At 46.2% G+C, this 24,907-nt stretch overlaps 1 protein-coding gene across 6 annotated transcripts in view; it reads left to right on the top strand.

Annotated features, from left to right (window-relative positions):
- FHOD3 (formin homology 2 domain containing 3) overlaps nt 1-24,907 on the top strand; it is a 469,815-nt gene that overhangs the window by 391,700 nt on the left and 53,208 nt on the right. For all 6 annotated transcript variants that reach the window (XM_049619507.1, XM_049619508.1, XM_049619506.1 and 3 more), the window contains 2 exons: nt 9,603-9,881; nt 18,186-19,069. In XM_049619507.1, the coding sequence (XP_049475464.1) occupies nt 9,603-9,881; nt 18,186-19,069 (1,163 nt within the window). The remainder of the gene's footprint in view (nt 1-9,602; nt 9,882-18,185; nt 19,070-24,907) is intronic.

Raw genomic sequence — 24,907 nt, 5'->3', positions numbered from 1 at the left:
ATTTCCCCTATACCCAGACATTTATTACATGGATCATGATGGAGGACACATATTTGACAATATAGGCCACTCTATAAAGACCAAAGAATAGATGGTGGTTTAATGTAGAAAGGGAACTTTTACAGAAAGTTGACATTATGTGGGCCATTTCCTTCTGAGAATCTAACACTAAAAGAGGAAGAAAAGTTAGAGGATGATTCTTGATAAATTGATAGTTAAGATATTTATTCAACCACCTATTAAAATACCCCTTAAGTGGATCTTTCTCCATTTTTTTTGTGAATTAATTTGCTAACAAGTTCAGATCAACTGAGATATTGACTAAGTGGATTATTGACTAGGTATAAATGAAGAAGAGTCAACTGTTTGGTGTGTGAATATAAAAGTAAGATTTCTGGTGTATCCCGGTTGTAGGCCACCTGGTTCTGCTTAGGCTTGGTCAGACTCTACTGGCAGGAAGATCTAATATTTTCTTTAGATATTAGTTGTTTTGATATCATAATGTCTCTTGGCTAGACCACTTTATCTTGAAAAATATTCAGGGAAGATATTTTTTCACATCTGACTTCCTGATGCCTAGCATAGTGCCTGGCATATCAATAAATATTGCTGGAATGAATGAGTGTTACTACTAATTACATTAGAACATTTAATTACATTAGGACCATCTAACATGTAATTAAAAGTAACTAGATCCTGCTAAGCCTGAAAAAGTGAATTAAGAAAAAACCTCAAGTTCACCCCATTTATTTGCTAGCTGTTCTTACCCGGGACTATCCATTTTAGTGCTAGTGTATACTTTCCAAAATCACTGTTTTGTTTTGATGTCATTGATGTTCTTGTCTGGGACTTGACAAGCACTAGAGGTGCTCTTGAAATGCATTGCCAGTTTGGAATTAGACCATGTCTTCATCCTTGAGGAAAGACTTGTCTTCCTATGTGCTCTTGTAAGAAAATGAGCATGTAGTTAACTCAGGAGCTCTACTAGCCCTACCGGGCATGGAAAGACAAATGGATAATGGCATTAATCATGTTTGACACTGGTTGAATCAAGACAAGATCTGTCTGATTTTGTAAGAATTTAAGCTCAAAGAAAGTCTTCGTATCCAGGGGTTGATATTTGAGGTTATATAGTTTGAGTTCAAGATAATGATAAGGCAATGATACAATACAGATAGAGAAATGATATAGGATACAATAATCTTAAATTGCCTTTTTTTAAAAAATTTCTGTTTATAGTGTGAAATAGAATCTATTCATTAACCAATATTAAAATAATTGGACCTGAAACTAGAGGCTTCTTTTTTGTCCTATATGATAATACAGTGGAATTTATATTCTATACATGTTTAACCAAGTGGACTCAATCAGAAGCATATTCTGAGGGGTAAAGGTGGGTAGTGAAAATTACAATTTGAATAGTGCTTGTAATCTTTCCCAGCATCCACCTCAGATGGAGGTTTCCATTGTGAGCATGACATGAGGGCCACAGCTCTGCTTTTTTCTAGAGTCCTTCCTGACCTTCATTGCCTTTTGTAGTATGAACAACTTGCTGGATCAAATGTGATTTTAGAGTATAAGGGTTTGTATTTGTTGATGACATAACCCACCACTACAAGCCCAGTACTTTTTATGGCATTCCATTGAAGCTAAAGGAAATCCTTGATTGTTGGAACCATGAGAGTTGGTATGGTATCTATAAAGTGGCATCTTCCAAAATGTCTTCCGAAGGTAATTTTGGCCATGTACGGTTTTCATTTTAAGAGGTAGCTTAGGCTGAATTTTGAGAACAAGTTGCTGCTAAATTTTGAAGGCATGCAAATTCACTAGACTGATGAATCAGTATTTTGCAAATGACAAAGTGGGCTTTTTGTTTGTTTTTGTAAAGTTTGCGTAGGCTGAGTTTGAGCCCATCCTAATGAAACTATTCCTTTAGGGTAATGATTCTCAACACAGGACAATCCCTGCTACCTCCCCCACTCCCCCAGGAAACATTTGGCAGTGTCTGGAGATATTTTTAGTTGTCACAACTGAGGAGGAGGTGCCATTGGCCTCTAGTGGGTAGAGGGCCAGGAACGCTGTTAAACATCCTACAGCACACAGGATAGCCTCCCCCCTCCCCCCACAACCAAGAATTATTCAACCCCAAATATCCATGGTATTAAAGTCAAGGAACCCTGCTCTAGAGTGAATCTGAGCGAACAGCTTAGCAAGAACTGGCCCAACACCAAAGGCAAAGTCTAAAGAATTTTCAAAGTTGTGAGCTTTTTCTCGTGGGACCTTTTTCACATTTATGTGACTAAACCACAAGTTTAAAGTTGATGGTGTTAGTTATTAGCTCTGAACTGGGGAGGTCCCTGGAATGTACATGATTTGGAACAACTATTATAGAATTGGCTGGCCCAGCCCTTGGTTTCGTAAGACCTGCCAGAGAGCCAAGTCCTGGCAGAGTCGTCGAGACACCATGACAGATTGAAATCAATTGAAGCCACCCAAAGACTTATTAAGTTCAGATCTTTCTACCAGCAGTTTATCTCTTCAAAGAAAAATTGCATGGCAGGAGATTCCAATTGGACATTCTGGATTCAGCTGTCAGGGACATCGATGAAAGCCGACCTGGAATGTTTGTGCACACCGTATGTTGAGTGTTTGTGTGTGTGTGTGTGTGTGTGTGTGTGTGTGTGTGTGTGTGTGTTTGTCCTTTGAGGAATGATGATGAACTTCTCCCTTGCAGCATAAGCCACCAACCTCACAGTGTAACATCGTGATTAACAGAGGTTCAAGGCCCATCGGGGTTCAAATCCCAGGTCTGCTTATCGGTGAGGTCGGAAGGAGATGGACATGCTCAGAAGGTGCCTGGGGGCAGCCAGTGTAGGGACAGTTCACAGAGGTGTGGAGAGCATCACAGGTCTGTCAGGTGGGGAAGTGCCCAGGGACTAGCAGCACTGGGAGACTGTCAACACTACTCCCACCTCCAGGCCTGGGGGAACTTGGTTAGTGCCCGGGACTGGTGAGAGCTGTAGCCTTGGGAAGGACCCATGGGACAGAAATAGTGGCCTGACAATCTCTGCCAACCGGAGGCCCCACGTGAAGAGGGTGGAGGCATAGTCTAGCCTCTCTTTCCTCCCTCCTGTGCTGCTACCTCCCAGAAGCTGACCTCTGTCACACTGAGAGGGAGCCAGCCTCCTGGGGCACAGAGCAGAATAGAAAATGGGTCTGGAGGAGCAGCCATGAGCTTCCAGCCTACTGTGTAGCCCTGGACAAGTTGCTTAACCTCTCTGGACATGTGTCCTTATTTTTCACACAGGGACACTAATCATCCTGCTGGTGTGAGGGCTACACAGGGTGATGTGTATGTGGTTCCTGGGAGGCACCAGTGTGTAGAAGGTACCTGGTACCTCGTGTGCAGGGCCTGGCGTCTAGTGAAATTTGGGGGACCAGATGAGGAGCTGGTGCTGGGCTTTTGGAGGGGCAGAGAGCAGTAGCTGTTAGGAGTCCATGTCTGCCCTGGCTCACTCCTCAGGGCCTACTCTCCCTCCTCTCTCTCCTGGTTTTGTGATCTGCACGAGGGAAGTACCAGCATCTGACTGGGCACCCTTTTATATTCTCTTGACAGTAGCACTGGAGTTTTCCCTCTTTCCCTATGGTTCTCGCGTTGATGGGTTCCAATCCGGCTCCTATGCCCAACCTCTCTGTCCTGCAATGTCTGTGTTCTTTGGATAGAGAATTCCCTTCAGTGTTGCATTCCGGCTATGGGTTCTTTCCCACGGCATTGGCGACAACCAGGTTCTTCATTACTTCCTTCTGAATATACTGGGGGCCTCTTCAACAATTTCTTCCATATTAGGTAAATTGTCCATTCCTGTATCTTTTTATACAGTTTCATCTTGATTTTTTTTCTCCTCTCCCTGCTCTGACCTTAACATTTAGTTTAAAGCTCTCTGAATCAGGTCAGTGCCGGTTCTGGCCAAATACATTTTTCTGGCCTTTGCTAAGTGCCTTCTGGCAATGCCAGGATCCCATCAGTCTGCTCACTTAGGATGTGGTCCAGGAAGACAGGTCTCAGTTTGGGATGCCTTTTGTGTTGCCAGGAGTTTCTTGCCATGTCCTCCCTTCACTTCCGCACTCATGCCCGCTGCGAGGAGAGGGGTGACCTGGCACCTGGCACAGGAACTTCTCAAAACTCCTCTCCTTGGCCCAGCCCCAGAGATGCGGCAGATCTTTACGTCCTTCCTCCATCCAAGGTGATGGGCGGGTGTGGCTGGTGAGGGATGAGTGGGGGGTTCCTGGCAGCTCCTGACTTGTAGGTTTGGTATATTGCAGTCACTTCTGACCCTCCTTCAAAGACAGGGCTGCAGGCATGTGCTTGGGAGTGGGTGCCCTGCCCCTTCCTGCCCAGCACCATGGTCTGGGCCTTCACTGTTCCCTCCTGGCCTCACTTTCTTTTTTTTTTTTTTTTTGAATTTTTTTTTTTTAACGTTTATTTATTTTTGGGACAGAGAGAGACAGAGCACGAACGGGGGAGGGGCAGAGAGAGAGGGAGACACAGAATTGGAAGCAGGCTCCAGGCTCTGAGCCATCAGCCCAGAGCCTGACGCAGGGCTCGAACTCACGGACCGCGAGATTGTGATCTGAGCTGAAGTCGGACGCTTAACCGACTGAGCCACCCAGGCGCCCCCTGGCCTCACTTTCTGAGGGCAATAAGAGAGGCCTCACCACAGAGGGATCTTGAGGAGACAGCATCCCACGCTCCCCTCAGAGGCTGACACGCTACCTGTCCCAGTGGCTCTTAGATTGGAAACAGCTTCCCACTAGCGCCATTATTCATCATCCTCTCTTGAACCCCAGGGTCTGGCATTCGTCTCTTCCTCCTCAGTCTCTCTGTCATCAGGGTTTGCTTTCTGGACTGTTTGCTCCATGCTAACAAGGAGCTTCACTGATAGCACCAAACATGCCTCAGCTGTCCCACTGGGAGGTGTGGTCTGTCTGTCTCTACCTGCAGCAGCCATCACTGCCCTTAGAGTAACATCCCCCCTTGCAAGGCCCATTACCACAGCCATGTGGCAAGACAGCTCTCATTCCTCCAGTGTGCCCTGTGCTCCTGGTCTTTGCACATACTTTCCTTCTGCCCAGAACATTCTTGTATCCACTTTACCCTGCTTTTCTTTAAAATTTTTTTTAACATTTATTTATTTTTGAGAGACAGAGCATTAGTGGGGGAGGGGCAGAGAGAGAGAGAGGGAGACACGGAATCCAAAGCAGGCTCCAGGCTCTGAGCTGTCAGCACAGAGCCCAGTGTGGGGCTCTAACTCACAAACTGTGAGATCATGACCTGAGCCGAAGTCGGACACTTAACCAGCTGAGCCACCCAGGCGCCCCTACTTTTCCCCCATTTTCACTCCTTTTCATTCTTGGAGACCCTGTTTAAATGTCATTTTGGTACAGCGGCTTTTATGTTCCTTCCCAGGCCTTGTCAAAGTCCCTTGCCATAACCCCCCGCCTAGGGCACTGTGCTTTTACTCTTAGAACACTGTCACATGTAGATATTTTTACCTGTGTCTGGGTGAGGTGAGGGGCTGGGGTTTCCCCGTCCAATGGTGGTAGGGTTCCCCCACCTCTGCCATGCCAGGCAGGTAGGTTCTCCTTGCTCCTCTGTAGTCCCTGTGATGACAAGCACTGGGTCTGTCACTTGTGTCACTCATGTATCACTGGGTCTTTCACCACCAACACCATTGGGGCAGAGAAAGGCTCGTTAAATACAGGAACTGGCAGCGATGGGAAGTTGTGAGCAGTCTCCACTCCTCAGTGTTGACAGATGCTTTAGTTCTCTGTAGGGCTGTTCCTGAAGACTAATATGATATGGTTCCTCCTGCTTCCTGGGCACTCAGGGAGGGTAGATGATGCTTGTTCCCCTGTCTTCCCAGGGGGCAGCCAGCCTGGCATGGGGCAGCAACTCAAGGATAGGGGATTCATGTGGTGGGGGTAGTGCTGACAGGGAGGTCCTGACGAAAGAGAATGGGAAGGGGGAGCAGAAATGTTCTGGAACTTTGTGAGCAGATGTTGGCCCAGTACCATGCCGAGGGCTCATCGACATGAGAGGAAGGCAAGGTCTGAGCCCTCGGGGATCTTTTGCCCTTGTCGTTCCCGTGTTTGATTAGCACAGCTGCAGAAGGGCTCTGCCGTGGGTCCCAGCTGTTCCTTCCAGGAACCCCCTGTCGCCTGTTATCCAGTGCCCTCTCTTGGGTACCTGGCCGCATACCATGGTGACCCCAGTTGATGGCTGTTTCCTCAGCCAAGGAGTGAGCCTTCTGAAAGCAAGGATGTGTGTTATGTCAGTGACAAGCGTGCGGCCTGGCGTGTGTGGTACAAGGAGCAACTACGTGTGTCTGCTCTCCCACTGTCACTCTCGATCTTTGCTGGTTCTGCTTGACTTGAATGTGGGTGACTATTTTTTTTTAATTTTTTTTAATGTTTATTTATTTTTGAGACAGAGAGAGACAGAGCATGAATGGGGGAGGGTCAGAGAGAGAGGGAGACACAGAATCCGAAGCAGGCTCCATCCAGGCTCTGAGCTGTCAGCACAGAGCCTGACGTGGGGCTCGAACTCACAGACTGTGAGATCATGACCTGAGCCGAAGTCAAAAGCCCAACCGACTGAGCCACCCAGGCGCCCCAAAATGTGTGTGACTATTATTTGTTCATCGTTAGGACAACCTCACGTGCCACAGATTTGCCAGCAGGGCTTGTGATGCTGAGTCTGCATTCTGGTCGGGAGGTGGTTCTGGAGACAGCCACCTCCCCAGCAGTGATGACAAAGAGAAGCCATCCAGTGGTCGAATCACACAAAGAAATGTCTGACTCCACGAAGTGAGGCCCTAGCGGATGGGGATAAAATTGTGTAGCATTTTAGGCACAAGAATGTGTGGCTCTGTAGCATTTGCGCACCCGTTACCGTAACTGTCCAGACAGCCACCGCTTCCCCGGGAGGAAATGTGGTGGCAGAGTGCACGTAGGCTGAAGTCAAACCAGCAAATCGTGCATCTTTCCTGCTCTGTCTGCCAGTCTCCTGGGGATGGAGAGTAGACACAGGCTTATGACAGCCCCCTGCGGCCATCTCCCTGTCAGTGATAAAGCCACGTGGAGGCCCCCTAGACAGTTTTCGCCATATGCTCACCAATTGCAAGTCAAATGCGTGCCACATGCTAGACTGTTGCAAACACATTTTCGTTTTGATGTGGCTATTCTGGAGTAAATGTGTGCAAGGATGCATGCCTTCTGTCAACCAAAGGATGACAGTGCTCTTGGTAACACTGTGCTTCTGCCGTGCTTGTGAATGAAGGGCTGTATCTCCTTGCTAAATACTTCATTATCGGATGAGAAAGAGATCGCCATCATAATTCCTTCAGTACCAAAGGGAATTTTTCTCCAGGACATATTCACTCTTTGCCTGTACTCAGCTCAGTCTTTGCTTTTAAGGAAATGTATCCGACATGCCTATTCTTAGGCATGTGGGCTCAGGGTCGTGCATCCTTTGGCTTTCTCCTGCCATTGCCAGGCGGCATTTCCTTGCCTGGAAACTTTGTCCTCATATCACCAGGTCTTATAACTATCCATCTTGGGGACACCCAGCAGGGACAGCCAGCAGAAAGCAGAGGCCCGTTGCCACCCCAGCCTGCCTTTCCTCCAGTGTCCCAGGGAAGCAGGTTCCTGTACTAGGCTAGAAGATATACAGCCAGTCGTGAGGCCCCGGGCAGGTGGAAGGTAGAGGCTCTGTGACCTCTGCACCCACTTCCTACCTGAAGGGCCCTGGGGAGATTCCCAAGGAGGGGTCCTGCTTCCCTTTGGAGTTGGAAGTTACCCAAGGACACGAGGAAAAGCTGACGTTGCAACTTCCTCAATTCCCTCGTTCTCAGAGGAAGGAGGCTGAGAGCAGATGAGGGGTGAGGGTACTGGACCCAGCTGGAACTGGTAGCATGGCTTCTGGCTGGGAAGCTGAGGGCAGCTGCCTCCCCCGCCACCCCCACCCCAGTGAGGCCTGAGCTTTCCTCTGCCTTTTAGCAATTGCCCCACCTGGCCTCCTGGAGGGCCTGTTCTGGTATCTCATTGCCAGACAGTCCCCAGTCGCCTGAGCCAGCAGAATGCCTCCACGAGACACCTCCCTGATCTGCTTGTTCTTCTGGGGTCTCTTCCAGGTCCTGCCCCAGGCAGATCCTGCTGAATTTCCGTATTGCTTTGAGTAGCCATTGCCTAGGGCGGGGGGCACATTGCCAGGATTCCAGCAATGTAGTTTTTCCCAGCCCTGAGGGTCACACTCTCAGGACCGACCTGTCCTCCTCTGGCCTTCACACGTGACAGTTGGCTCAGAATTTTTTGTATTCTCTATCATTTGCTATGGATACACTGTGCACAGCTGAGAGATTTGTTGTGTAAAACCATGCAAAGTCGTACTGTGCCATTTTCCCTTTCCTCACAGGATGTCACATAGGGGAGCGTGAGCATTTTACCTTGCTACAAGCATCAGATCTCCAGTCTTGATAGGTTTGCAAATACTTCTGGGCCCAGCAGTGATTCTCCTGAACAACTTTCAGAGTTAGGGCCTAACTTCAAATTATGAGCAAACCTCATTCAAGCAAAGGGGGGCAGTGCTCACTGGTTTGGCAACCGATAAAACATCAGGCTGCTACTGCTGTGTAATAAATTACCACAAACACAGCGATTCAAAATATAGCCATTTATTATCTCACAGTTTCCACAGGTCAGAAGGCCAGCAGGCCAGCATGGCTCAACTGTGTTCTCAGCCCTGGGTATCACGAGGCCACAGTCAAGGCTGTGGCTGGCCTGTCTCTTACTGGGAGCTGAGGGAGGCCCTGGGAAGACCACCTCCGGGTTCATTTCGGTTGTTGGCAGACATCAGTTTCTCACAGCCCCAAAGTCCCTGTTCTTTATTTCATATTGGCTGAGAGTTGCTCTCAGGTTTTAGGGACCACTCGCGTTCCTTGTCTGTCATATGGCCCCTCCATCTTTAAGGCCACATGCTTTTTTTAAAATTAAAAAAAAATTTTTTTTAAGGTTTATTTTTGAGAGAGAGCGCAAGCAGAGGAAGGGAAGAGAGAGAGGGAGACACAGAATCTGAAGCCGGCTCCAGGCTCTGAGCTGTCCGCACAGAGCCCAACACGGGGCTTGAACCCATGAACCCCGAGATCACGACCTGAGCCAAAGTCAGACGCTGAACCAACAGAGCCACCCAGGCGCCCCTTAAGTCACACACTTCTGATCTCTCAACTTTCTTTTTTGTTGCCAATCAGAAAGCACCCTGCTTTTAAAAGTCTCACCAGATCGAATCAGGCCCCCCTAGATAACCTCTAGACCTTGAAGTCACGTGACTTGAGACCGCACCGTCAGCTACACGGTCCCTTCCCAGCAGTGTTAGTGTTTAGCGTTTAACTGAATGACCAGGAGATGGGAATCTTGGGGGTCGCCTTTCGAATGTCGCCCACAGCAGACAGCCAAGAGAAATCAACCTCAGGTCTGCTTTCATACCTCACTTGACATTCCCAGGGAGTTCCTGTTGTGATCATAATCTCCATTGTTGTCTCCACCAGCCAGTGCCGGGGATCCCGAGCCTGGACCGGAGGCGGAGGTAGGGCAGAGTGTGGACGAGGCCAGCCCTGAAGTAGCCCCTGCCCGTGTGGGAGCAGAGAGTGAAGCGGAGCGAGCACTGGAGCAAGAGCCAGAAGAGCGGGCCTCCCTCAGTGAGAAAGAGAGGCAGAGCGAGGAGGTGAACGAGAAGGACAACTGCTCCGCCTCCAGCATCTCATCCTCCAGCAGCACGTTAGAGAGGGAGGAGAAGGAAGACAAGCTCTCCAGGGACAGGGGACCTGGTAACGCAGCCCTTTTTTCTCAGTAAATAAGTCCCAGGGAACCCTGGGGTGGGACACCTGGTTTGCTGGCCACTGAGGTGACCTCCCGGCTCAGCTCACTCACTGGCCGTGGCACCTGGTGGCTGGAGGTGTGAAGGATGTGGCCACACCGTCGGCAGCCCACAGCTTCCTGCCCCTTGTGGAGGTGGCCCCACACCCTCTGCCATGCTGTCACACCATCACTTCTACAGGTGGGAGAAGGGCTTGATAATGAGGGCAGCAAAGGACTTTTCCTGAGGAATAAGCCCCCAAAGAGAAATTCCTCTCTTCCTTCTAATTGCTTGTTAAGAGTAAATACAGCTCTTTTTCTGATTTAAATTTAGAGATCTGTCGTGTTGCCATCTGCTCCCTTGAAAGTTTCTTCGGTGAAGTGTGCTAAAACCATTATGATGGGCATTTCAGACCAGAGCAAATGCGCTAAAATGCACTGAATGAGTATTTCCAAAAAGTGGCAGTTCACAATGTGCTGAGGTCAATTTGGTGTGCTTTAGTGGAATATATATAATTTAAGTAACTTTCTACAACATACTCAGGGCCACTTGTTTCTTTGATATGAAGTATATGCTTTTCTTTATGGAATTTGTTCTTTTTGGTATTATAGCTGATATTTATTCAGTTCATCTGTGTAATGGTGACTCTATGGTTAAGGGCCAAATGGAACATTAATCCTCACTGGGGACTCGGGGAGGGTGCCATAGAGGGTTATCGGAATTGTAAAAGATTGATATAATCATTTGAATTATGGTTCATATGCAACACCATTGGGTTGGTTGTCCTGTCCCATGACTTGTGTGCTGTTGAGATGACAGGGTGCCCCCTCTCTCACCTAACACTCCTCATCAGTGGGGGCATGTCGTACTAGCCAGCCTTCAGTAAGCTACACAGTTATACACACTCAAGGAGCCTATGCCTTGGGTCCAAAGTGCGGCATGAAGGCTCCGCAGGGGCCTACCAACTGGTGGCATGACCCATGCATGGCTTGTTAGTTCACACATGAAGAATACATGGTCTCTGAAGCATGGATGTATGAATGAAAATGGAATGAATGGATGAATGAATGAATGAAGCCATAATGTCTGCTACAAGAACTATCAGTCAAGAGCTTGGTCTTAGTTAATATTTGAGTTTTCACCAGCTATATTATTAAATTTTATTCTTTCTATTGCTAGTCCCTATGACACACTGAAAATGGGACTTGAGGACTTTATTAGTTTATATCTTAGTAATTATTGCATTGAAAATCTTGTGTCTGGCTGAAGATGTATCGCTAGAAAGTATTACATATATTGATATTTACTTAATTTCTCTCCAAGTCAGATTGCAGTTAGTCTCCCAAATTCTACTCGTTCGTGTTCTCCTTCAATGGGATTAGGGCCATAGTACAGTCGGGTAAGTCGTCTTGCTCAGGTTGGCCTTAAATCATGTTTAAGTCATTATAAATAGCTCTAGGAATTATTCGTCGTCACTAGGTTTAGCAGGCCTAAAACATATCAACAAGTTGCATTAGTGAAAAGAAGCCAAGGAACAGGACTTTCTTGGATCAGATTGCCCAATATTTTTCCAAATAAGGGCAACTTTCCAAAAATGGAGACTCTACTCCCAGTGAAGAACCACTGACTTCCTACCAAAGTCAGTATCCAAGTGTATCGACGCAGGAGTTAGTGCTTTGCAGTGATTTTTTTTTTTTTTTATGCTTTAGTCTGGTGCTATTAAGAGACATGATCATATTTATTTGCTGCAACTTTAGCTCCCAGAAAATCCCACTGCTCACAGGCACGATCAGCAGCTGTGGAGTCAGGGCGGCTCTGTCATCATAGCTCTTGCCTTTCAGAGTGTTCTCAAATCACAAAGGCAATCATAACGATTCTCAATCTTATTTCTTCTTTATTCATTTAAATTCAAGTTAGTTAACGTACAGTGTATTCTTGCCTTCAGGAGTAGAACCTAGTGATTCATCTCTCACATATGACACCCAGGGCTCATCCCAAAAAGTGCCCTCCTTAAAGCTTGTCACCTAGTTAACCCGTCCCCCCTCCCACCACCCCTCCAGCAATCCTCAGTTCTCTGTATTTAATAAGATAAAAACAGAGAAGGAGGCAAACTATAAGAGACTCAATCTTATTTCTTTTTTTTTTTAATTTATTGTCAAATTGACTAACATACAGCATGTAAAGTGTGCTCTTGGTTTTTGGGGTAGATTGCCGTGGTTCATCGCTTACATACAACACCCAGTGCTCATCTCAACAAGTGCCCTCTTCAATGCCCAGACTCAGTCTTCTTTCTGATGATAGTATCCATTACTCAGAAATGAGTTTGTAGGTCTTGAAAGAGTCTCAACTTATTCTGGTTGTGTGGCTTTCTTTTTGTTTCCCATGTTCCGCTCCATGGCATCAGCATGAGAGACTTTATGGTAGCATTCGTTACAGTTGGCAATAATGACTTGTATAGCTGTCTTTTACCTCCTTGAATATAAAATTTGTGAAGACGGGATGTCTGTCTTGTCTATCGTGAGTCCTCACTTCCTTGCGGTAGGCCTAAGAACATAGTAGAGGCTCACAAAACTGTTGATGAATAATTGAATGAAGAGACAACTGGCTAAGATACAGCAGCTCTATTGTTCCCAGTTCCTCCCTCTAACAATTAAAATATCAACACCCTGGGCATAACAGAACAATCAATTATAGGAGGACTCTGAAAAGTGGAAAGAAGACAGACTGTCTAAGGACCTTTGGACTAGAATGACATGGCAGTAAAGCTCTAATTAAATCCTATTCCCATTGGTGAAAGGATTACCTAACAGAACAGAAATTTTTTTGGCTGTTAATACATTCCCTACCCTAGACAAGCACTAATTTAAAATCTGCTGTCCTGCCCCTCCCCAACCCAGTAGCTTTAGTAGGACCAAAGAGGAGGTGATCTTCTATAACCTCCACCTTATGGAAACGGGTTTCTGGAGGGGAGGTGCGTGAAGGGATGGGCTAAATGGGTGATGGGCATTAGGTAGGTCACTTTTTGGGATGAGCACTGTGGTGTCAACAGTACTTAGTAGAGAGGCAGTCCTCTGCCCCCTGCCCAACAGAAGCAGATGGTGTTCTCTCATTTCCTTGCTGGAGTAGTTCTCCTAATGGGGAACTGATATTCTATCCACTACAGGGAAAAAGCAAGTGGCATCCCAGTTTCCCTACTGGGGAAGTGTCAGTGGGGTCTTGTAGAGATCTAAGACTTCACCTTCAGCCAGCAGGAGACAGACTTAAGCAGTGGAAGAAGACTGATCAGAATTCTCGTTCCCCTGCCCTCCTTCTCTAACACCATCTGGGCCCAGCCAGGGAGCTCAACCTCCATCTCCACACAACATAAACAAGGTAGAATGATGTGGTTGGAGGTGGAACTAGTCTGCGATCTCTTTTCCCCAACCCAGAATCAGTAAGGACCAGTGGGAAGCCAAGCCTTCCCCTCCACTTGGAGGCAATGTAAGTGCTCCACTTTCACTGGAAGTATGCCTGTGGGGTCAAGAGGTTGCTCAACCCCCACCCTGCCCATCTGCAGTGAGGCAGTGTGAATCAACCCTCTTGCTAGTGTGGTGACAGTTGGACCCAGTAGGGAGTTGAACATCTACGCCCATCAAGACCTGTACAGCACACCTAAAAAGGGTGACTGCCTGCTGAAAGAGAAGATTAAACATGATCCAAAGTCCAGCAAATAATACCCAAAATATCTAGGATACACTCTAAAATCACTCATCATATCAAGAACTAGGGCATTCACAACTTGAATGGGAAAAGACAAGCAACAAATGCCAACATTGAGATGAGCCAGTTGTTGGGATTATCTGACAAGGATTTTAAAACAGCCATCATGCTAATATTTCAGTGAACAGTTATAAATATTCAGGAAATATGTAAAAGAAATGAAATATCTTAGCAAAGAAATAGAAGATATAAAAAAGAACCAAAAGGAAATTATAGAACTGAAAAAATACAATGGCCACAATAAAACACTTGGGCCGTATAGTAGATTGGAGACAACAAAAGAAATAATATATGCAGTTGAAACAGATGAGTAGAAATTACCCAACCTGAATAACAGAGGGGAAAAAAAACTGACTGAGAAAAATGAACAGAGCCTCAGGTACTTGTGAGACTATGTCAAGGGAACTAACATTCATTTCATCAGGGTCTGAGAAGGGGAAGAGAAAGTATGCAATGTTGGAAAAATGTTTGAAGAAATAATGACTGAAAATTTCCCAAATTTGGGAAAAGGTGTAAACCCACAGATTTAAGAAGCTAAGCAAGTACTAATGGGGATAAATCCAAAGAAATTCACACCAAGACAAATGATAAGCAAACTTCGGAAAACTAAAGACCAAAAATAGAATGTCTTGAAAGGGACTGGGAAGAAACAAAGTGTTACCTATAGAGGAACACCAATTCCATGGCAAAACATTTCCTCATCTGAAACATGGAGGTGAGCGGGAAGTGGCTCAGCATTTGTCAGCGCTCGAAGACTAGAGTTATCAACCTTGAACTAGAGTTATCAACCCCAGCAAAAGTAGCCTTTAAGAATGAAGAGAAAACAAAGACATACTCGGTTAAAGAAAAACTAAGAGAATTTAGTTAAAGAAAAACTAAGACAAATTAAGACCTACTCTTAAGGAATGATGGGAGAATGTTCTCTGAACAGAAAGGAAATCATGACAGAAGGCTCAGAATTTCAGAAAGAAAAAGAACAGGGGAATGGATAAAAGTAGTAAGTAGAAAAGACAGTCTCTTGCCTCATAAGTTTCTTAAATCTAGTATGTGATGGTAGAAGCAAAAACTGTAACACATGAGATGTAGTGCCCACTATACATAGATGAAATACTTAAGACAATTACATTTTTTTGAAGTAGGGAGGGTAAAGGGCTCTAAATGGAAGTAAGGGTTCTATGCTTCAAACTAGTGAAATATCAACACTGACAGATAAGTTAGTGTGCATATCGTAATACCTAGAGCCACTGCCGAGAAAATTATATGAAGCAGGGTACTCAAAAACACTATAAATCAAATTGAAATTCTAAAAAAAAAGTGTTCAAAGAAAAGGAGACCAAAAAAAATGAAACAGGAACTAAAACAAACAGAATGAATAAAAAAAAAGTGGCAGACTGAAGCCCTAACATATCAATAATTTAAATGAAAAGATGGAGATGTGCAGAGTGGACAAAAATACAACCAAGCTATATGCCATGTGTTCAGAACTCATTTCCTACATGATGGCATAGGCAGATGGAAAGTTAAAAGCTGGGAAAAGATACATCATGCTAACATTGATCAAAGAAAAGCAGGAGAGGCTATATTAGGATCAAAGTAGACTTCAGAGCCAAGGAAATTGCTAGAGACAAAGAAGCATATACTACATAGCGATATAAGAAGACCTAAGTGAATGAAGAGATTTTTTGGCAAAATAAAAAACTTCCACTTTTCCCAGTAAATGGGGAAGGAGACCAGTCAGCCACTCCACCTGCAGCAGCCCCGTTACCTCACAACTGTCTTCCTAGTTACAGGACTGTCTGGCTAGTCATAGGGACTGCAAATACCCAGATGTTCCCATCATGTCCTCAAGTGCCATCTCCTCCCTCTTTGATGGTGGTTGTCTCCTAAGTGTATTTTGTGAAGCCTGCAAGAGGGTTCAAGGGCTCCTTGTTCTGGTGTTGGTCCTTTGGTGAGGTCAGGCCACTCCTGAGCAAGGTACAGAGGATAAAGCTACATTGGAAGAAACAGAGCACCAGGAGGCCTTTGTGCCTCCTCAGTGAATGCCTCCTCTAAGATGAAGGCAGAGCCATGTGAGACAGACCAGTGCATCCCCTGGCGTGTTTGATCAGGCCATTCCTCTTTGGTGGAACAAGAGCTCCAAATGCTCAAGTCTCTGGCCTAGGTCTCTGCCATCCCTCAATACAAGTATCCACAGAGGCCCTGGGTATCTGATGAAACTCATTTCCTGAATGCCTACCAAACAGCCTTGCTGGCCCTTAGGAAGCAAACTCAGAGGAATAACATTCCTGACCGTTCATTTATTCATTCATTGATCCATTGTGGATGCTGAGAATCCAACAGTTAGCAACAACAACAAAACCCAATCCCTGCCCTTGGAGAGTTTACATTACAACGAAGAGGACAGCTTACTAGTGTTAGGACAAAGGCAACAATAAGATAAATACAGAAAATGTGTGGAAAATTAGGCTGTAATAAGTGCTCTGGTGACTAAAGCTGGAAAGGGTGATAAATAGCTCTGGGGAGAGGGAGGGAGTGTTACACAATTCTAAACAAGGTAGTTGGGAGGACTTCACTGAGAAGATACTGTCTAAGCAAAGACCTAAAGGAGGTTGAGAAGCAAACTGTGTGCTTAAATGGGTGCAGTTTGTCCCAGGATGGGCAAAGGCCCTGAGGCCAGATCATGCCTGGTGAGGTTAGGAATGTCAAGCAGCTACTTTAGCTAAAGAGGTTCAGGCACGTTTGTCAAGAAAAGTAAGGGGGGTTCATGCAAGGCTTGTGAACATTGAAAGGTCACACTGGCTTTTTGTCTTGGTGAAGTGTAGCACCATTAGAAGACTTTGAGCAGAAAGGTGTGATCGACCATTTCAATATATCCCATGGCCATTGTGTTAAGAACTGACTCTAGGGGCCAAGAGTGGAAGTTGGGACCAGCTGGGGGGCGCCCCTCCAGTGCTGCAGGCAAGAAACCATGCTGTCTCGGCCCAGGGCCATGGCAGGACAGGTGATGAGAAAAGTTGGTTGGATTCTGGATGTGACAGGAAGATTTAGCTAACAAGACACCTTGTTGTGTTGGATGTGTGGGATAAAAGAACAGGGGGAATCAGATGACCCTGAGATTTTTGGAATTGGCAGCAAGATGGATGAAAGTTGCCACGTCTGAGATAGGTAACAGCTAGCTGCAGGAGAAGCAGGTTCCGAGATGGGGTGGGGGTGAGAGCAGAGGTGGTCCCTAAAGCCCAGAGGCTGGATGAGATGGTGTCTAAGAGAGTGAGTATCCAAGTACACAAGAGGTCCAAAGACATTTAAAGGTTAAAGATAAGGAGGAACCAGCACAGCAGACTGAGAAAGGACAGCCAGGAGAAAGGAAGCAGACCAGGTGAATGCAATGTTCTGGAAGCCAAGTGAAAAACAGAAGTCGAGGAGGGAGCCGTCTGCTAGGTCTAGTGCAGCAGCAAAGTCTTCGACCACCTGGGAAAGAGCAGCTTTCAAAGGTGGTGAGAGCAGAAACTTCATTAGGCTGGGTTCAAGAGAGAGAATAGAGAGAAAAATTGGAGCAGTGAGCAAAACAACTCTGTTAAGCAGCTTTACTTTAAAGGAAAGGAGAAAAGTTGGGTTATAGCTGGAGGGCTAAGAAGAGTCAAGTGAGGTGTTTTTGTCTTAAGGTGGGTGAAATTATGCCATGCTTCTATGCCAGCAGGAAGGTCTAGTGGGGGGAGCATGGGAAATGCGGGACAGAGAACCACTGGAATGGCTTCCAAATGCACACATGGAGCGTTGACCCTGCTAGGAGGGATGGTTTCTCGCTAGTCACAGGAGAGAGGCCATGGCTGGGGTTCAGGTGCGGGCAGGGGGAGGCTGGATGAGGCCCTGGAACATCTCCCCTGACTTCTTCTGTTAAGCTGTTGAACCAGGAAGCAAGGCCATGCTTGTGTGAAGATGTGTGACAGTGGGAAGGTTGGAGGAGAGAGAGGAGGTAGGCAGAGTCACCCAGGAGAGATTGTGATGAGGTTACCAGGCAGCAGTAAGGGTTTTCCAAAGACTGGTGACCATGGACTTAAAGGGCTTGTGCCTTTCCCTGGGCACTTTGAGCCACACTGGTGCATGTGTGGAGTAGCGGGGAGATGGACATAACTCTACAGCCTTTCCAACACCTGTCCCGTGGCAGGGGAGGGAGCATCTTCCTTGCCTCCCTGTGTCTAGTTAGGACAGCAGCCCCTTAGTTACCTGTGGCTGGGTGGGTCCTGACCAGCCGTCCTGGGTAGGCAGGAAAAGTGGGGGAAGTACTCCTATGAGCCAAGGTGCGAGCCAAGAGCAGTGTTCTACCTACCAGAGTCGGGTCCTGGAGCAGGTCATTGCAACTTTGATGGGCATCTTGTCAACCGGGACCACCTCCTCTTCAGTCACTTCATTTCAGTGTTTTCTCTCTGTATAAAGCCTCTGTATTACCTAACTGGTTTCTCACAGGATTAAGGCACCTGCCACTTGCTCATTTTTTTTTTCTCCTGTATGCTTTCAGGTTTGTGGTCCGCAGGTGTTCAGGATGCTGGTGTAAATGAACAGTGTGGCGACATCCTCACCAACAAACGGTTCATGCTGGACATGCTGTATGCCCATAACAGAAAGCCCACGGATGACGAGGAGAAGGGAGAGGGCGAGACTGGGAGGACTGAGCCGGGCGCGGAGGCGGTAGCCAGCCTGGCTAGCAGGATATCCACCCTGCAGGCCAACTCTCTGGCCCAGGATGACAGCGTCAGGAGGGTGGACGTTGGCTGTCTGGACAATCGGGGCAGCGTGAAAGCCTTCGCTGAGAAATTCAACAGTGGGGACCTGGGGAGAGGGTCCATCTCCCCTGATGCCGAGCCTAATGACAAAGTCCCAGAGAAAGCATCTGCACAGCAGAAGACGGAATCTGACTACATATGGGACCAGCTCATGGCTAATCCGAGGGAGCTGAGAATCCAAGACATGGATTTCACCGACCTGGGGGAGGAGGATGACGTTGACGTCCTGGATGTGGACCTGGGTCCTAGGGAGGCTCCGGGGCCACCGCCCCCGCCCCCACCCACTTTTCTGGGTTTGCCTCCCCCGCCCCCACCGCCCCTTTTGGACAGCGTGCCTCCCCCTCCTGTCCCCGGTAATTTATTGGCTCCTCCTCCTCCAGTGTTCAACGCTCCTCAGGGCTTAGGGTGGCCCCAGGTACCCCGGGGTCAGCCGGCATTCACAAAGAAAAAGAAGACCATCCGTCTATTCTGGAATGAAGTGCGGCCATTCGAGTGGCCATGTAAGAACAACCGCCGCTGCCGAGAATTCCTGTGGTCGAAACTGGAACCTATTAAGGTGGACACTTCCAGGCTGGAGCACCTGTTTGAGTCCAAGTCTAAGGAACTGTCCGTCTCAAAGGTACCGCTAGCACCCCAAATGCTTCTTGATCTGCAGAGTTACTTTCCGCTGTTGAGTAGGACTGGGAGATGTGTTGTATATAAAATTCCCTTCATGCTGCTTTTGCTATATCGTAAGAAAAAAAAAAAAAGAAAGAAAGAAAAGGCGGTTGGTGTAAACACCTTTAAGAGATGAGTCTTTGTGCCATACCCTAGATGTAACCTAAATGAGTATGGGACCCTTCATGGCCAACATGGACAGCAGCTTCCTAACACCATTAGGCAAAGTAGCTTTCAAAGAACCAAATAACCCAGAGGAAAAGACAAAAACATTAACCAGGGAATATTAGCCGAGCCCACCAGTAGATGCTGATGTTAACTAGAGGAAAGTAGTCTTGCTAATTGATCGACCACCTGGACTTTATCCAGGAGATGTGGCTATTTACTCTCGCCTTGATTTTTTTATAGTGGATGGTAGTGGTAGTTTGAACCTACGATGTAACCACATGGTAATTTAGAGTAAACTTGCAAGAACTTACCATAAATTAGTTTTAGCTCCATGTGTTCCATTTATCATCATTTTGGCTGAGTACACAGCTGCCTGAGCTGGACTCCCCGACCTGCCAGGCAAGTGCCAATTCCGGATCAAAAAGTAGGTGCAACATTCTGAGGACAAGAGGGCCCTTCAGACAAGGAGCCAAGTGACAGAGTTCGTGCCTAGGGAGGGGTGGGACTAGGGGGGCCTGGAACCAGGGGCGCTGCTCCTCCTGAATTGGCCTTCGCCCTGGTGTCGATTTCTGCCTAGTCTCCACAAGGATGTGAATCTCAACTGGTCTAGCCTTAGGAACCCCACCCCCCCCCCAGGTCAGAATTAAAGCTTCCTCCTGTTTGTAAATCCAAACTGCTAGGATCCAACTCAGCACATCATGTCCAGTCAGTCCTCTCCTTCCGCTGAAAGTAGACCCCCTTTTGTCCTCTCCAGAAAATGACACCTAGGAAAGTGAGGTTGGGCATCCCCTCTCGGTGTCTCTGTGTCCTGACTTTCCCAGGACTGGTGGCATGTTGTGCTGAGCCACCCGTGTGTCCCCTTGAGTTCTTCCAGTGCAGCATGGCATTTGGGAGAAGCTATTCCTGGCTGGTTAAAGCAGCAGTCTCTGGTGGCCCGGAGTTATCCGGGGCCCACCCTCACTCGCACCACCCTCCAACCTACTGATCTAGTTGGCTGGTCTCCTTCAGCTACCACCTCCTCACATGGGCTGGTCTGGCTGGTGAGCCCTCTGGGCTTCCACGGGTTGCTCAACACCCTTAGGTTTCTGGCCCTTGATTTGGGTTGGAGGAAGTAAAGGGAGTAACAGTTTGGCAGTGAAGTTCTTTCTGACTTTGTTTTTACAAAAGGAAGTAGCAAGATTAAAAACTTCATTGAGGGGACCCAAAATGGGCAGTTCACCCGCCTCCCTCCTTCTCTTGACTCTACTCTGGTTGGTGACAAGAGTCTGGTCACTGCCCTCTCAGTAACCTGAAGTTCCATTCTTGTTTGAAGTAGGTGGTGACCTCTTAAAATGCTTGATTGCCTGGCTAAAGAACAAATGTTTGCCTAGTTTTTCTAAAATGAGAGCACAAGAGAAAAGTAATATATTGAAAATTTTACCAAACAGATTCCAGAATGTCCTACAGTGGGACCTAGGAACCCATACCTCTGTTCTTGGGAGCAGGGTGGGCGGAGATAGGAAATGTGAGAAGGAACTAATTTACAAATGTTACAAAAGGTAAAAAATGCACATTAAGATTAAAATACATCACATTGGAGAGTTGAATCTTTATGTGTATGTTATTAATGCAGATATAACCAATTTTACTTTCATTTATAATCCTTGACTATGGTTTTCATACAGCACAGCTGTAAACAACTACTTCTGAATTCTGGCTTGTGAATTCATTCATTATTCATTAAACACAATAGCAACACAAATAAAAATGAAATAGACTTCACAAGCCAGCACAGAGCTGGAATCGGTTTTGGTTTTTGTCAGAAAACTTATACCAGACCGGAGCTCCAGAGCATCCTTCTGACCATCCAGGTCACCCCTCAAAATAAAGATTCATGTTCCAGACCCAAGGCTGGGTGACCAGTTAATGGAAATAAGAACAGGAAAATATGCTTTTGTATTTCCTTTCCAAATAGTTTTTGGAACTGGATCTATTTTTCTGTCTCAGAAGGAAATATATATAGATTTTAGTAAGATGACTTTAATTATGTTTTGTGGAGAAAGACAGAAATCCTGTGCTAAATTTCATCGTGTTGTGTTTCTACTGCTGGTCTGAGATGCGGTGAATCACATAGAAGATCACAGGAGTGACCCCAGAGAATGATGTCAGGGCAGAAAGCCCCTGGAGGTATGGGGATGTACCCTCATGGACTTCATATCATCCTGAGGAGCCCCAGGAAGTGGCCTTCATCCTATGTGCCTAATCAAGAGCAGCAAAGTCCCTCCTCCCAAAAGGCAGTTTTTATGTCCTAAGTTACAGACAGTACACAAGACAGGTGTGGACTGGAAGAGAAAACTGGAAGGAAGAAAGGGACTTGGTCTCCCCTTTGAGGGCTCAATGCTGTCTTCCTCCCCTGGGCTCATTAAGTTTATCATGGGGAGGGGATTCCAAAATGGGTTTGGAGAATTTTTTTCAACTTTATTTACTCTGACATTTCAAAACATATCAGAAGCTATTCACAGTGACTTTTTAAGAAAATTCAAAGAATGATGAATTATTTGGTCTGGGGTGAGCCCCAGCCTGGGTTATTTTTAAAAGCACCTCAGGGACTCAACCAAAGTTGTGCACCATGGATTTAAAGTGATAAATGAGGCACCAAGGAGGGAGGCATTGATCCCTTCACCACCGTGTTCCGCGTTGACTCCCCCATCCCCCAATCCATTTTATTCTCCCAAGAAGGGAGTCAAGTTTCCCTACCCTATACTCAAGTTCAGGACATACTGAAATGTTATTTTATTTAACATCACCCTCAGAAAACCTGAATTCTATCATATGGAAATTGAAAACCCAACTTTGGGACTTCAGTGGGGTGACCATACATCTAATGTATCCAGGTTGGCCCGGGTGTATGCCTGTTGTCCCGGCATGTATGTAGAGCACTCCCTTTCTCTCTCAGAGGTCTTCTGGTTAGGGTACTAGACATACTCCATTACCATCAGTAAGGCAGCTGTGTCGCAGCCGGCCTCAGCTATGGAAGACTGCTGCAGAAGAACTGGGAAATTAATGCTTTTTTTCCCTAAGCTTCATGATAAGGCAAGCCTATTCTGCCAAGTTCCTCAGAAACTCTATTCCTAGCTACAGGTTTGTCAGCCTTTATGCAAACATAGTTGGGTGATGTCGTTGTTGCCTTAATGCTTGCCCATGTGTATCAGTCTCCCTTGTTACAAGGACTTAGGAATATTCCACAGTTGTCACATCTTTATGACATCTGTATTGTGGTTGCATTGTCATTGTCACTTTCTCAACAGGCAGTTTTGAAAATATCCAGTGGCGTCACTCTCTTGGCAGTTAGTGGAGAGTGAGAAGGAATGATTTATCATTGCAAAGCCAGTGCCCTGCTGAGCCAGACCCAGGGTCTGTGACTGCGATGCTGAGAAGCATTTTGAGAGGTCGTGCATTTCATGGGAGTGCTCTCCAGCTGAGGGGTATTTGTTGACTAAATCACATCCTTAGTTCAGTTTCCGTGTTCGGTCACGGCACCCTCTGGGGTGGCAAGTTCTGTATACTGAATATCCATTCTTTAAATGTTGCATCCTTTATTTCTAGTAAAATCAGTCTTTAAAAAGTCGAAGGGGGTGATTCTTCAGGGCAGGATGAACACACTGGAAAGCAAGCCCTTTTACCTGCCCAGATGGCATGCCTCCACGTGTGCTTCTCATTTCATACTGTCCCCTCATGGGGAAGTTTCCGCCTTCACCGTGGTCCTTCTCTGGACCTTGGACCTCCTTATGCATGTGCCACGGGCAGAAGCCCCAGGGCTGTGTAGAGACATGGATCCAGGTTTTCTGTCTTATTTCCAAGAACCGCACCCATGATGTGGTTGCATGGAGTTAGCTGTAGCCGGATGTGTGGCCCTGCCTTCAGCAGTCAGCTGCACCCAACCCCAGAGCCTTGCAAGCTGCTTTCCCCTGAATCTGGAAAGACTGTTTCTCTGTCATCGACAGCTTAGCTCCCGGTACTGGGATGAGCTCAGCATTTGTTGGGTGTGTCAGCGTCGTTTTAACATCAACAAAAACTCCCTGCATTGTCTGTAGCTGTGGGGACTTGATCCTACATCATTCATAAAAATGGCAGGGCCAGTCCTTATTGTGTCTTCGAATGGATAGGGGACCCTGTTACTGTTTTCTATTTTAAGAAATGTTCTTTTATCCCTCCCTTTTGTTTCCTGTTTTTAAATTGCATTCCTCTTTAAAGAACAACTTTCTACTCAGCAGTCCTGTCTCAAAAGCCTTTAGACTTTCAAAAAGTCTAAATCAGTCTCTCTAGATGCATGAGAGATCATTTAACATCTATGATCCCTGTGCCCTGCTCCAGACCAAGGAGATCAGAATCTCTGAGGATGATGCCCAGGCATCACTGATGTTTAGAAGTACCACTGAAGATTCTCTTGTGCACTCACCATTGTGCTTTGATCTAAATAAACTACATTTTCTGGTTTTCCTTCAGAAAGCGTCAGGAGATTGATCAGTCCTGTTTTCTTCTCAGATACATAATGCTGAGTTTCTCCTATCTAGTGGTAATGAGTCACTTAATGTTGACCCATCTGCCATCAGTCATGGAAGCAGTCATGTCTCCTGGAAAAGGAGAATCTCCTGTTGTTTCTCCAGAATGCTCCTTCCAGTTAGTCCTAGAGACCAGTCTGTTAGCCTCAGAAGGGAATTTGGCCTGTGGAAATCACCATGATATTCTCTTTGTTAAAAACAGAAACCGAGGTGTTCTCTACATTCTTTTTTGCAAGATCTTTAGTACCATTCAAGGAATGCTCATTTTCTGGGATTCCATGTGCCTGGAGGTCTGTGCAGACTCTAATAAGCACCCATGAGCTATTTTCAGTCATTTAGAAAGCCCCTTGCGAGTTGTCCGTATCCATGGCAAGAGCTTTATAGGCTAAATTGAATATTGAGTCTCTGTACTTTTCTCTGGAATTATTACTCTCCAGGGTAAGGACACTGATCTGATCTGACCTTCTTATTTATGTAGATGTCTTTGATCAGCAAATGTGGTAGACACATTAGTCATGAAAAATATATACTGGTAGACCATGTATTTTTAAAATGTCAGTTGAACAGAAATGATAAAAAGGAGTCATTGGTGGTGAAATAGCTAAGAACTAATTTTTAGAAAGTAATATGTTCCAAACATTGTCATAAGTGCTTTACATGTATTAATTCCAGTAATGTTATTCTTTTTTTTTTTATGAAATTTATTGTCAAATTGGTTTCCATACAACACCCAGTGCTCATCCCAATAGGTGCCCTCCCCAGGACCCATCACCCATTCTCCCACCCCCTATCAACCCTCAGTTTATTCTCAGTTTTTAAGAGCCTCTTATGTTTTGGCTCCCTCTCTAACCTTTTTTTTTTTTTCCTTCCCCTCCCCCATGGTCTTCTGTTAAGTTTCTCAGGATCCACATAGGAGTGAAAACATATGGTATCTGTCTTTCTCTGTATGACTTATTTCACTTAGCATAACACTCTCCAGTAATGCTATTCTGATAGTTCCAGCAAATACCTCTGTAGTGCCTACCGTGATCCAGGCATTGTTCTTGCTGCTTTACATCCATGGTCACATTTCATTCTCACAGAAAACCTTG

The sequence above is a fragment of the Panthera uncia genome (genome assembly GCF_023721935.1).
Source record: "Panthera uncia isolate 11264 chromosome D3 unlocalized genomic scaffold, Puncia_PCG_1.0 HiC_scaffold_8, whole genome shotgun sequence".
Classification (NCBI taxonomy): domain Eukaryota; kingdom Metazoa; phylum Chordata; class Mammalia; order Carnivora; family Felidae; genus Panthera; species Panthera uncia.
Note: the sequence above shows the minus strand (reverse complement) of the source record. Positions and strands in the feature narration are given on the sequence as shown.